At 37.5% G+C, this 15,234-nt stretch overlaps 1 protein-coding gene across 1 annotated transcript; it reads right to left on the bottom strand.

Moving 5' to 3' along the window:
* Positions 1-13,292: 13,292 nt before the first annotated feature.
* On the bottom strand, positions 13,293-14,912 carry LOC104609655 (anthocyanin 5-aromatic acyltransferase-like). The gene has a single exon (XM_010276019.2). It carries the CDS (start codon positions 14,808-14,810, stop codon positions 13,428-13,430), a length of 1,383 nt encoding a protein of 460 aa, XP_010274321.2. The 5' UTR covers positions 14,811-14,912; the 3' UTR covers positions 13,293-13,427.
* Between the last annotated feature and the right edge of the window lie 322 nt (positions 14,913-15,234).

The raw sequence follows: 15,234 nt of genomic DNA, 5'->3' as shown, positions 1-15,234 counted from the left end.
TACAACCTCCTTTGGACCTCTTACAACCCCTACAAGAAATTTCATTGCACAATTTGTCATTTTACCACTCCATAAAAAAGATTCCAATTTGTGTAATTTCATTAGTGAAAACAAACCCTAGAATCTTAGGGGTGTAATCCCAGCCATTACATCCTTCACATTACATCCTCCTGAACCTGGGCTTTCCTTGCAAAACTCCCTCCAAATTTTTATTCAAGTCTCTAGACATTTTTTAAAATATCCAAATCCCCTCAATAACCCTAAAATCAATCTTGGCCTTAGATTTGAATACCCACACCTCCTCCACTCTATGATTGTCCCTATCTCTACTTAACACTCCCTAAAACCCTAATAAAAAACTTGTCACCCCTCTCTAAGAAGCCCTCCAAATTTTGGTCAAACCAATTTGAATTTCAAATTAAAGCCTCCACTCTCCTAGGCCATTAATGTAGGAAATAAAAGAGAGAGATTTAAGGGTGTATAGAGGTCATTAATTCAGTTAAAGAGGAGAACCAATGAGAAAATAGGAAAAAAACAATAAGACCAAGAAAGGGAAAAAGACAAAAGCCTAGGAGCTTCCCATTTGGTTCTAACTAGAAACTAGAACAAAAATAAAGCAAAACCAAACAAGAGCCCCCATTCAATTCTAACAGAACAAAAATGATCCAAACTGAACTAAAAACCCCCTCCCACGATCTTGATAAAGAAAAACTTAGAAAAAAATTAAAAGAAGAAAAACCCTAGCCTCTTCTTCCCGATGAATCAAGACTCCCATTCAAAAAACTTCTTCTCTTAGACTTTCCCAACCGAACCAGGTCCACTATCTCTACCTTCCTCCACCACTAGTGCTCCTTAATTAATCCACTATCTTCTACCTTTTCTCCATCTCTCCACCACTGGTGCCACTTCTCTCAAGCCATCTTCTTCGCATTGAAACCCTTACTGAACCCTAACTCACACTCTAATTGACTTCTCTTGAGATCAAACCTAAATCACTCTCCCCATCACCCTTCTCCCTTGCTCTCCCTTAATCCAAGACTGAACCCTAGACCCAACTCTCCATCAACACTCCCACACCTTGAACCCAAACCTGCATAATCTTCTTCCTCTCTCTCACTCCCTATTTGAAATGATCTCTTTCAGACACACTCCTCCATGATTAAACCAACCTTAGCCTCCTTCTTCCTTCTCCCTTTTTCCTCCACCTCTCAAGCTCTCTCCTTTCTCAATCGAACCATCACCAATACCTTCCTTCATGAGCAAAACCCATCTCCATCACTCTCCTCCTCCCACATTCTAAAATGAAAAAGTGGGAGCACCATTTAGCAGCCAAGAGAAGAAAGTAAAAGAAAGGATAAGAGAGAAGAAGAAAGCAGAAGACGAGAGATGAAGAAGAAAGAAGAAGAAAAGGTTGTCACCCTATCCATTTTTGGCCAAGGTAAGGAAACAGACCTTCTCCCTCTCACTAACCCTCTTCTTCCTTCCAAGAACACCGCTGAATCTCCCTCTTTCTCACCCTCTATCATCTTATTCCTCCATCTCACTCTCAACTAAATAATCCATCCCACTCTCTTCTCCCCATTTCCTTCTTGACACCTTAAACATCAAACCCTCAAGCTTTTCTCTGTCACTCTCCCATTTCCCAACCACCAAACCAGTCCACCATCTTCTTACTCACACACACATACACACCAATGAAATCTAATCCCTCCATCACCCCGCATTTTCTTCCTCCATCAACCAAAATCTTGTAGAATCCCTCCTCTCCTCCCTTTCTTCCACCTACATAGAAAAAAAAAATCCCTAAACCATCATCCTTCCATCTCCCAATAGAAACCCTAGGGACACTACCCCATTCGGCCATAAAAAAAAGCAAGAAGAATAAGGAAGAATGAGAAAGAATGAGAGTTGAACTACGCATGACCTTAGGGATGAAGACACATCAAGTTTGTTGGTGTTTTGCAGTAATAGTTTCTTTAGAGTGTCTTAATTTCCTTGACAAGCTAGATGAGAAATGCTAGCAAACAACACCCACCATCCTTCAAACGGTGGATGAGATGCTTACAACAAAAGATAAGAAGACTGTGGCATTGATCCAATAGAGATTTAATCTCATTAGACATTAACTTTCATTTTTTTTTTTTTCCTTTTCTAAAACTTTCTTCTGCTTTCTCTCATATTCCCTAAATACGTTTGGTACTTGTATATTGTCAATGATGGTACTTTGTGAAAAGGCCACTTTTGCCATTTTATAATCTGAGGGGCCAATTTAGACCTCAAACTATATAAGTTAAAAATGCTACTGATAGCCCCAAAACCACGGTGTTAGTGACGTCGTTCACAATCTATTAAAGAATGAATAAAAGAATGAAATAATAGGAAATGCTAACATGGCATTGTTGAAACTCAAAAGACTGAAAAATTTAAAGTTGGTCCCACTGAATAAAATAAAAACTATTTAATGTATAATTAATAAATGTTGAAAATAATAGAAAAGTGGGTCCCACTGAATAAAATAAAATGTATTTATTGTATAAATTAATAAATGTTGAAGATAATATATAGGTGGGTCTCATTTGTAATTCCTTCTCATTTGAAATTCTTCTTTTGAGAAAAAAATAATAGGTGGGTCCCACTTAAAAATCTCTCTTCTTCTTCTTCTTCCTCCTCCTCCTCCTTTTTGACAATGGCATGCTCACTGTCCACCAAAGGTTACCTTGCTACTACGGGCATCCAATAGATAAACACAATTACCTAAACCCACAGCTAGTGCATTATGTAAAGACCAATCCACAAGATTAAGATAGAAATCATCTTGCAATTGAGGAGCATCTAACACCAAGAGAACATCCCAAATTAACCTCAAATGAAGAAAAAACAAGTACACAATCAAAGGTAGAACAACAAAACTAACAAAAATTTTACCATGTAAGGTGACCTAGGAGCCTTTCGTAGAGTCATGGCCAGGCTAGGAATTACCCCAAGTAGTGCATCGTCAAGGCCAAATAGAGTCTTCGTAGAGTCTTGGCGAATGTCGGGTTTCCTTCTTATATCTAAAGATATTCATACTTTGAGGGCTCAATGGTGAATGCGCCTCCACTGAATCTCCTTTGAGAGAAGTTAAAATTGGTTTGTCAAATGCCAGCATGTCTCTCCTTTGAGAGAAGTTATTTATTTATTTTCTCCATTTTTTACATTTTTTTCTTATTTTCCTTTGTTTTAAAAATATAAAGTAGTAATCATTGCCTATCTTTATTAGATTAATAAGGATGCACACTATTAGAGTAAGACCTTTGGGTTTTCCAAGGCTTCTTATTTTAATGCATGTTATTATTACTTTTAAGAGAAAGAGAGAGACCTTTGGGTTTTCCAAGGTCTCTTATCTTAATGCATGTTATTATTACATTTAAAATAGAGAGAGAATAGTAATAATATAAATCAAGGTTTTTAAAACCAAACTGGACAACGAACCGGTCAAAGGTCTAGTTCTTGGGTCGAATGGTCTGACCGTTTGAATTAATGGACGACTTGTTCTAACAAAAAATAAAAATATAGAAAATAGCCAAAACTGTTGGCCGATTCAAACAGTTTGACCGCCTGGGTCAGCGGTTTACTAACCAAATGAACGATTTTTGCCAAAATAACAGTTTTGGGGTAAAACGGAACCAGTCACCTAACTGGTTCCTAGTTTTTCCTGTCTAGTCCGGTTTTGAAAACCATGATATAAATCAAATAATATAAATAGGTTGACATTAAGCAATGAAAAAATTATTAATTTAAAAATCCACTAAACTTTCACTAAAAATAAATATTAACAAAAATTAGTAAATATTAAATATGTGTTTCAATTCCACTTAAAAATCTAACTTAATAAACACTAATAAAAATAAGAAATTTAAATATAAACTATTAGTTGATAGTTTTAATAATATTATTAGATAACTTATGAGTTGAGACCTTAATAAACACTACTAAAAAATAGTAATCGAAAGTTTTCAAATACCAACAATATTAAAATGCTAAAAATAATTAAAAAGACACTTAAAATTAACAATATTTTATAATAATAAGGGAATTTACTAAAAATAATTAAAAAGTATAATTAATAATATTTTATTATTAAGAATTACCAAAAATTATTAAAAATCAAGCCAGAAATTATTGAAAGTAGCTGTATTTTTTATTAACTATGTTATTTATTTAGTTATTTAATTTTTTTTACTGAAAGCAACTACAAATTAATTTTGTAGAGACTAATATGCAAAAATACTGAAAATTATTGAAAAATACTCATATGTAAAAAATAATTAAAAATCCGAAAATTATGAAAAACCTAAAGCTTAATTAAGATACTAAAACCAATTAAACATTAAATTAATTGTATTTTATTACAAAAAGTACTAGATAATAATGAAAAAATAATGTATTTTAATTATTAATAGTAGTATAATTAACAATAGTTATTTTTAAACTGTAATTAACAGTAATTGTAATTTAAGCTATAAATAGTTGAAGATTATATTTAATTACCAGAAAAGTACATTTAATTAGTTTTAGCCAAGAAATTAGCAATATTTTTGAAAATATGATAATTTCCAGAAATTACAATATTTTAAATAAATACAATAATTTAATAATTATATTATTTTAATAGCTAATAATATTTTAATAATTAATAATAATAAATAACAAATCATTTATAACTTAATCTAACCCGATTAGATTTATAAATTTGTAGGCTCAAACAACTATTTTCTTTTGAGTTAGGAAATATAAATTAGTTTTGGAACTAATTTATAATATATATATATATATATTACTTATTTGAGAAAGCCCAAGCTCGAGCCCACAAGCCTAAAATTTTGTCCAAGCCTAAAAAATAACAGGTTAGGCTGGGCCAAGCTCTTTGGCTACCCAACTAATGAATATGTCTAATTGTATATATAAACAATTGTATACATCAAAAATCATATGAAATAAAAATTTAAACATATTTTTCATTTTATTTTTAGAAATGGACCTTTCATAGCTTGGCCCAATCTGCAACCTAGCCTGGCCTAAGGCTCGACCCAACATGACCCGATTTACACTTCTACTTGAACTCGCCCAATATTGGGGACGGGGCAAGGAAATTCGAGGATTCCCCATCTTTGATGAGGAGTGGGGTGCCTTGCCCCTAAACTCGCCTGACATTGATAAGTGGTTGCCTTGCCTTAAACCCGCTTGACACTGGGGACAGGGCGGGGATTGGATAGAGTGTCTTGACTATGGGGTAGGGACAGGAATGGGATGCCCCACCCTGAACCCACCCCGTTGTCATTCTTATATAATTGTTAATTATTAGTGAATTTTTTTTTTGAGCCCCAAAATTGACTCCCGGTGGAGGGGTGGCCACCGGAATTTTATTAATATGAAGAAAACTGTGGAGGGTGGGACGTGAAACCTTACCCCTCGCCCTATACAAAGGGAGCTTGAATCTTATAAACATTAAGCGTCCAGGCAACCTAAAATCAACAAATTCTCAAAAAAGGAAGACCTAAACCATCTGTTGTAATCAATTGTTGTATGTGGGAAGTGTATGTGTGCAATCATAAACAGTTTTCTGAGACTCTAAGCAACCTAGCTTTGCAAGAGCATCTGTCGGTTGATTAGCCTCTCTGTAAATATGGACACAAAAGAATTCCAATCTATTCCTAAGCTCCTAAACCTGAGACAACCAAAACCAAAGTTTCCAATGGGCTGTACAAGTACCATTGAGAATATCAATCAGAAGATTGGAATCTGATTCCACCATTATCTTCTCTAAATTAAGAGCAACCGCCAGTTGTAAGTCATCCAGCAAAGCCATAGCCTCTGCAACTAAATTGGAGTCTGAACCATAGGTGTTAGAGAAAGCACTAATGAAACCATTTCTTCCATCTCTGGTGATACCCCCTTCACCACATGGGCCAGGATTTCCTCTAGAAGCACCATCCACATTCAACTTAAAGTAACCCTCCGGAACTGGTAATAAATGCACCACCTTGATGTACCTATTCTTAATTGGGTGAATTCACAACCCCAAACCCTATAAAGAGAGTTGTTGAGTAAAACTCACTCTATGGGTGAGATGTAGAGGAGAGGATACCTCATGAATTCATTACACAATTACCCAAATCACCATATTAAAGCATCTGAATTTATTTTCCATTCTACACATGTGTCTTTCCATTTAGATTTCCCAGACTAGAAAACAAGTAATCAGCCCTACTGTAACAACCCATTGGTTTTTTCTTGAGGCTGCTAAAACCAAACAAAGAGGAGCTCCTTAATACTCGCATTACCCCTGAAGGGAAGCCCAAACAATATGCTAAAGAAAAGCCAAACTTTTCGAGCTAGACATCCATGCACCAGCAAATGATTAACATTCTCCTCTGAGTGATCATGGCAACAGACACATTTGGATATAAAAGGGATCCCCATCTCCTTTATATCAGAGTCCACCCCTACCTTCCCCACCATAAGTTTCTAGAGAAAGAAGCTTATCTTGGTGGGCACTAGAGCATTACAAACTGCCTTGTACCAATCCACCGTAGGATGAGCATCCCTATAGAAGGACCAAGTTGTTTTAATAGAGAACTCTCCTTTCGTTTCAGGAAGCCAAACTATCTTGTCTTGGCTGTTAGAGAACTTCACACCTGAAATCTGTCAGAGAGCCTCATCCTCAAGAAAACCCCTAACCTGATCCAGACTCCAAATTCCTGCCTCGTCAACAACATCAGAAACTCTCAACTGCAAATTAAGACCATCTAGCTGAATGGCTTTCTCAATTAAAGGACCATCAATGGTCCAATTATCCAACTAGAAGCTGATTTTTCCCCTTCCCACTAACCACCTCAAGAGAAGGACCAAATCACCTCTTAGTTCCATGTTCACCTTCCAGGTACGAGAAGTATAGCACGGAGGGATGGCTGTATAGAAATGACCACCGTTCAACACCTTGGCTCTGAAAAATTCTGCCCACAATGAATTTTGGAACAACACTCGCCATAGAGCTTTCAACCTGAGTGCTTTTTGGACATCAGATAAGCTTTTAATGTGCAACCCACCTTCAGAAAAAGGTCTCACAATTTTCCTCCAAGCTATCCAATGATGATGACTACCTATCTCCGAATTAGACCAAAGGAATCCTTTCATCAATTGATTCAGGTGTTTGATAACCTTCATGGGAGTTGCAGTTGTTGACATTAAGTATATCGGAATACTGCTCAACACATGTCTAATTAAGACCAACTTACCTCCTATTGAAATCATTTTCCCTTTCCAGCCCGAAATTTTTTATGCCACTTTCTACACAATCCCATCAAATGCTTCTGCTTTCACTCGACCCTTAACAATGGGGATCCCAAGGTAGGTGAAGGGGAGCGACTTATGCACGTAGCTCGTGACTGGAGTTATGATTTGGATTTTACTACGAGAGGCTTTGTTGAAGTGAAAAAACAACTTTTTGCCTTGTTCACCAATTGGCCCGAACATTGCTCGTACCTTTGGATTATTGACATTATTTTCTCTAACACCTACTTGGACCCTCTTGTGAAGATAATGATGTCATCAGCATAGAGGCTGTGGATGATAAGAGGGCAGCCCCTATGAATCACATAAGCATTTTCAGGATATTGTACACCCAGCTTGGACAAGTTTCTATTGAGTACCTCCTCTGCAATGATAAACAAATGCAGCGAAAGGGGATCGCCTTGCCGCAAGCCTCTGGTGGATTGAAAAAATCATGTGACTCCTGCATTCCAAAGAACTGAAAACCAACAATTCACAACCATTTTTCTAAGTAAATCAATCCAATGTTCACTAAAACCGAACCGTCTCAGGACTTTGAAGAGGAAGTCGCAATTCAGCCGACCATAAGCTTTGGCCATATCCAGTTTCAACACAACATTTCCGTCCACAACCTTTCCATCAATAGTTGTTATCATTTCCTGTTCCAAAGCTACATTATCCATGATGTTTTTCCCCTGAATAAAAGCACCTTGCTCTAGTGAAATTAACTTAGGTAAAATACCCGCCAGTCTTTTAGTAAAGATCTTTGCAATAAGTTTATAACAGAAATTACCTAAGCTGATGGGATGAAAATCTGTGAAACTCTCAGGGACCTTGCATATTGGTATCAAAGAAATAAAGGAGGAAGTGTAACTCATCGGAAGCTGACCACCATTAAAAAAGAACTGGACAACCCCGACCACATCTGCTCCAACAATGTCCTAGTACGAGACAAAAAAATGTCCTATAAAACCATCCGGCCCCGGTGCACTATCTCTGTCAATGGCATGGACCACCTCTTTAATTTCTGTCTCAGAAGGTACGACCAAAAGATTGGCAATGTCTTCCTGATTAACCACACATAGAATGATATCCAACAAATCCTCATCACCAACTGCTCCTTCCTCTGAGAGAACACTACAAAAAAAAAAAAAATTACAGCACCTTGTTTTAACTCCTTTGGGTCAGAAATCCAATCACCTATGGAATTTTAATCTTGCTAATTCTGCTCCGCATTCGGTTCAGCTTAACAAACATATGAAAAAATTTTGAGTTTCTATCCCCCTCTTTCAACCATTTAATTCTCGATTTCTGCCTCTAGAAAATTTCCTCCTATTTGTGAACTTCATGAAGTTTCTTCATCTCCTCCCTTAACTCCGTGAGGCTAGTTGCAGAGTTCATCTGTAAGTGATTCAATTCAGTTTGTTGAACCCTGTCTTTTGCCTCCTTGACAGCCTGATGAACATTCCCAAAGATCTCCCAATTCCATTGCTTGAGTTTACTCCTTAATTTATGTAGTTTGAGGAATAAACTCATCATTGGATTAGCGTGAACCTCCTCAATCAAATAGTCCTTGACCATCGTGTGAAAAGATTGATGAGAGAACCACATCTATTGAAACCAGAAAGGTTTAGGACCTGTTTGTCTTTCCTCCTCCACAGTAAAAACTAGAGGGCAGTGGTCTAAACAGGTGTGATTAAGATGAGTCTCAGGCTTCAAAGGGAAGGATTGCACCTAGCTTTAGTTAATCAGAACTCGATCTAGACAAGCCCAAACACAATCCAAGCCCTCTCTGTTATTGCACCAAGTAAATCGGCTTCCAGAGAAACCCAAATCAACCAGTCCTACAACATTTCTTAGATCCACAAAATCCTCCATTGCAGACACATCAAGATTTCTTCCCCCCACTTTATCCTCTCTACAAGTAATCACATTAAAATCTCTAGCTAATAATCAAGGTTCAGAAATACCAGAGGCTAAGTTCTGAATTCTATCCTAAAGACACATTCTTTCCAACCGATCACATTTGGCATAAACCATAGAAAAAATGAAACTCTCATTGGTAGTGGTGATGACTTTCACCGATAGGATTTGATCACAGTCATCAATCAACTGTACAGAGAAAAGACTATTCCAAAAAATAACAATTTTGCTACTGATATTCAGAAACTGCTACTACCCCTAACTTATGTAGTTTACAAAGTTTTTTCAGACGAGTGATAGAGGGATCATTTGCAATCACTTTAATATTCCAAAAAAGACCATTCATTGTGAACATTTAGAAGTAGTCATACCTTGGCCAGTCTGCGATCTAGTAACTGGTATGTTCTCACTCTGAACATATTTTTTCCGAGGCCTTTTCTTGCGAACCACCTGTGTCCAGTTCGCTTCCACTTCTAGCTAGGCTTCATCCTCAGATAAGGCGTAGGAAGAATTTTGAGCTCTCTTAGTAATTTTATTGAGCAGCTCAGCATCAGAACTGAAGCCAGTGTTGTACCCCCTACGAGAAAGTCTTTCGTCCAATTCCAACTTGGATTGTTGCAGCTCCTCTAGACTCCAGATCCTGTCAGGTTTAAAAGCAAAAGATGTCCGCACCCGCTCTGCAAGTAACGTCAGTTGTTTGGGATTTCAAGTTGCTGATCCTGGATCTCTTTTATATCTGTGTTTTCTATCACTACAACTTCTAGTACCGGTGTTGGGGTTCTTCGAACCTCCTGGTAAACCTGCTTCATAGTTTGTTTTTTTCAAGGTGCTTCAAGATTACCAGGAATTTTAGCTGAAGAGAGTTTAAACTTGGTGACTTCTCCCTCAGATTTTGAATTTCTCTTCAGTTTTAGTTTGCATTCCCCCTCACCATGACCATGTTTGAAGCAGAAAGTGCAATATTTTGGGAGGTTCTCATAAACAATTTTCTGCCAGAAACCTTCCTTGCCGAGCCCAACCCAAACACGACCAGGATTTTCTTTCAGCAAATCCTCCTCCATGCAAACCCTAGCCATGGTTGTTCTGGTCAAATGAGTAGTAGCCGGATCAACTTTTAGCACCCTTCCTGCTACCTGCACAATTGATCGCAAGTACTTGTCATTGTACAAATTAATCGGCAATATTGGTAGAGAAATCCAAAGAGGAACCACTAATGGTTCCCAACCTAACTCCAACCCAGGCGTCCATTTCAGAAATCTTAGCAGAAAATCCTTGATGATAATAGCCTCTCTCAACCAAACCCTATGGTATTCCTCATCACTTTCAAATCTAAGAAGCACATGTCTCAGATCTAATGTAGTGACTACAATGGCTTTTTGAAGTCTAAAAGTACCTACCAGAAATTCCCTGATCTCTGCTAGGGAAGGACGACCATATGAACATTTTCCAACCAAAGCAAATTGGAGAGGGGAGAGAAATCTTTCAATATCTTCTTCTGAGAACAGCACCGCCGGTTGTCCCCATTTGATCGAAGGTACCTTCTCCCTCAGATTTCAAATTTCTCTTCAGTTTTAGTTTGCATTCCCCCTCACCATGACCATGTTTGAAGCAGAAAGTGCAATATTTGGGGAGGTTCTCATAAACAATTTTCTGCCAGAAACCTTCCTTGCCGAGCCCAACCCAAACACGACCAGGATTTTCTTTCAGCAAATCCTCCTCCATGCAAACCCTAGCCATGGTTGTTCTGGTCAAATGAGTAGTAGCCAGATCAACTTTTAGCACCCTTCCTGATACCTGCGCAATTGATCGCAAGTACTTGTCATTGTACAAATTAATCGGCAATATTGGTAGAGAAATCCAAAGAGGAACCACTAATGGTTCCCAACCTAACTCCAACCCAGGCGTCCATTTCAGAAATCTTAGCAGAAAATTCTTGATGATAACAACCTCTCTCAACCAAACCCTAAGGTATTCCTCATCACTTTCAAATCTAAGAAGCACATGTCTCAGATCTAATGTAGTGACTACAAGGCTTTTTGGAGTGTAAAAGTACCTACCAGAAATTCCTTGATCTTTGCTAGGGAAGGACGACCATATGAACATTTTCCAACCAAAACAAATTGTCGAGGGGAGAGAAATCTTTCAATATCTTCTTTTGAGAATAACACCGCCGGTTGTCCCCATTTGATCGAAGGTACCTTCAAAGGAATGTCCACTGTCGGTGGATCAAGAACAGTAGGAAAAGGATTCACGGCAGCAGCAACCACCGAGGCAAAGGAAGGAGCACTTCAAGAATCCCCTGGCGGCTCCCCCATTGAATGCTCCAAGTTGAATTATTAGTGAAATTAAGAAAAAATTAGCTTTTGTAATTACTTTTATTTATTTAAAGTTCATAAAAATTTCAATTAGAAATAATAAAAATAATAGCGATTATTAAAATTACTATAAATTATTAAAAAAACTAAATTTATTAAAAAATATTTGTTCATATTAAATTAACAATAATTATTTTTTTGTAAATCAACATTAAATGAAAATACAATTATTAAAATTTTAGATATTAACAATAACTTTGAATACTTTTAGTTAATTAACAACAAATTTTGATTATTAATTTGATATTAATTAATTGTAAATAAAATTATTAAATCTTTCAGATTTCCCCGTGCATCGCACGGGTGTCTCTGCTAGTTTTTCACTTAAAAGAAGAAATTTCAAATGGGACCCACCTATATATTACTTACAACATTGATTACTTTATACAACCAATAGTTTTTATTTTATCCAATGGGACCTACTTTTATATTATTCTCAATATTTATTAACATTAAATAGTTTTTATTTTTTTTAGTGGGACCCACTTGCAATTTTTCAGTTTTTTGAGTTTTAACAGTGCCACATCAGCGATTACTATTATTTTATTTATTAGTTAAGGGATTGTGAACAGTGTCACTAACACCGTGAGTTTTGGGACTAACGGTGGCCTTTTTAGCTTAGTCTACGATCAAGATTGGTGCCCTAGTGAAAGTTGCCTTTTCACAAAGTATAGGGTTGTTAGAGCCAAAAATCCTTAGTTTTTTTGGATATGATGTCTTTGGGGTATCAGGAAGTATGCATATAAGTAAACTTATGCTATAATATTGTACATTAATATAATAAATTTAGTTAATATGCATAATTTACAACATTATATATATATATATATATATTAATATAAATAAATTTAGGTCCTGGCGGAGGTTAAATAACTCTTATCGTGCAATGCCTAGCCCAATCCATGATCTTCCCAACTGTAACATCTAGTGAGAAAGGGTCTTGCACATGGGAGTTCAGATTGACGTGAAGCCGTGAAGGTTTGGGCTGTCATTGGTTTTACAGCCCCCACAACCGCATTGTTCGTTCAGTTTAGAATCAAAGAAATCCACAAACAGGATTTCCTACTCACTTTTCCTTGCCTACTCTATATTCGCCGTGAATTGCAAAGTCAGATTTTCTTAGTCCAGATCTCTTGTTCACGTTTGTCCACATAACATTGCAGTCACACATGGAGAATATCTATCCTCCTATATAGTATTACGCAAAGGGAGATGTTCCCAATACATGGGGATAGTGTATTGTAAGTAAACGTGGGCAGGAGATCCGAACTCAGATTTACTACTCACTTTTTTTATCCATTCTCTAATTGCAGTGAATTGCAGCCACAGACCTCGATTCATAATAGAGATGTGTGACTGCAATTCATGACGGTTAGAGAGTGGATAAAAAAAGTGAGTAGGAAATCCCCTTTGGTGAAGCACATCTCTATTATGAATTGAGATATATGTGGTTCAACCCGGGTAGAGAGTGGACAAGAAAAGTGAGAAGGAAATCTGGATTCTTTGAAGCAGCTACTATAAATAATCATCGTCAAATACTCACATATCACACTCATCCGCCGAATGATCCCTTTTCTTTCTTTAACTGACTTTTGTCTATTTATTCCTTTACAAGGCATCGTATCGTAAGGCGTAGTTGGTGAATATTATTTGCATCGTAATATAACGAAGTGCTAACATTAATTTTAGATTAATAAAATGGATCATTAATTTGTTTATTTGGATAAATTACTTAATTAGAAACAACAAAAAAATTTTAAAACAAAATCATGCCACTACTACACAACCCCTTGGTGAGCGAGGCCGATCTCAATCCACTCAACAATTGCATATCTTTAGACAGTCGGCGAAGAAAGTTGTGAAAGCTTCCAGTTTGGGGTTAGGCAGAGACAACCCCACCTCAACCGCATCTTCTCCATCTCTACCATCAAAAACAGAAAAGTTTCTCTCACCCACTACTCCAAGCATTTCATATTTCTTTGGTTTTCCCCACCCAAAATCCATCTCATAAGCCCCAAACTTGGGTGATCCAGACACCCAAACCATTCCCTCTTTCTCTCGCCAAAGCACCTCTGATGGCCACCTCTCTGCACCTCTCAATATTCCATCTTCCAACCTCTTTATTGCGTCTGCAATCGCCTTTGCTGCGATAACGATGCCATCTTTTCCTACTAAATCTATCTTCTTAGCATCCACGAAGCAAGGAGCAAGACAATTGCCAAAGTATGTAGGTGGCACCGGAGGATCCCTTAGGCGACCCCTACAGTCTACAAGAAATAACAAGTGCTCCATCTCTTTACTAGGAGAACTTATAGTCACTCCTGCTTTAATCAAGCAAACCCACATGACAGCGCACGTTACAACGAATGCCGAGAAACGTAATGGTGGTGCAATCTGATCTTCGTCCTTCCTGTGTTGTGCCAAGACCCATTGCTTTAGTCGATTGATATCCCCTCGGCTCAACCCTAAAGTGGTTTTAAGAGCACTAGTATCAGTTGGGACGACTTCAGAACTTTGAGAGGAGGAGGAGTCCGTGGGATTGAATTTTTCAATCTCCTTGAGGTAAATTGCTTTTGTAAGACCCTCAGGTTCGTTAATTATTGTCCTGTCATAGAATGGAAGGGAACCAGATGACAAAGATGAATCCCCTCCTTGCCTACATATGGATGCCCACGAACTAATGAAATGAAAAGTGCTTTTTCCATCGGCAACTACATGGCTGGAGGTGATCCCAATGCTAAATCCGGAGTTGGGAAACAAAGTTATTTGCAAGGCTAGGAGTTGGACTACTTTGGAATCAGAGAATGATGGCAATTTAGGAACCAAAGGGCGAAATCGATTTTCATCACGAGGATGGTGGGCACAGAGATAATTAAAATCGTCATTAGACTCGGCGATGGTTAGCGAGATTACGTCACCATTGACATAACAGATCTCAGGTTCAGTGGATGGAGGCAGCCACGTTAGGTTTCCAGCAAGAATGTAGAAATGTCGGAGAGTGAGGGAGAGTGACTTTTTGAGGTTGGGAAGGATGTTTTCTCTGAAGTGGGTAACAGGATGAGGGAATTCATAAAAGAAGATACTGGATGGAGGAGGAGTGTAAAGCCAACATATGTCTAAGAAGGTAAGATCAAGAGATTTTTTAGGTGATGGAGAGACTTGGCATTTCTCCAGCACCTTGATGGAGTTGATGGCAGGCATTTGAGAGAGAGAGAGAGAACTAGAACGAGAGGGAGTGAGAGAGAGACCACTAGACCTAGAGAGAGTTAAGAGAGAGAGTTCTGGGCATTGGTGGTTTCGTGGGCTGAAAATAAATAATGCGCAGACACACCAACCAGTCCACGTAAATAATTGAGCATAAGCTACTGGTTTCACGATGGACGTGTGGGATCCAGTATATTCACTACAACCCCAAAAAAGTTAAATTAAAATAAAAGCTTTTGAAATGGAAAACCACTTTTAGCAACGGTTCTTTACTGCCGTCCAATTTCCACTTTTTTAGTAACCGTGGTAAGTATGCTGGTGATAGTATAATAATGTATGCATAATTTTTTTATTTTTTGCGTTTTTATTATTTAATTATAGCTTCATAGCCACAAGGATTTAAATTTTGTTTTTTGTTCTT

This window comes from Nelumbo nucifera, chromosome 1 (assembly GCF_055504915.1).
Source record: "Nelumbo nucifera cultivar China Antique chromosome 1, China Antique-T2T, whole genome shotgun sequence".
In the NCBI taxonomy this organism is placed as follows: domain Eukaryota; kingdom Viridiplantae; phylum Streptophyta; class Magnoliopsida; order Proteales; family Nelumbonaceae; genus Nelumbo; species Nelumbo nucifera.
The sequence above is the reverse complement of the archived record's forward strand: the minus strand, read 5'-3'. Positions and strand labels throughout refer to the sequence as shown.

Bases quoted from the DNA above. Each gene is read 5' to 3' on its own strand.
- LOC104609655 (XM_010276019.2), bottom strand. From the start codon at position 14,810: ATGCCTGCCATCAACTCCATCAAGGTGCTGGAGAAATGCCAAGTCTCT.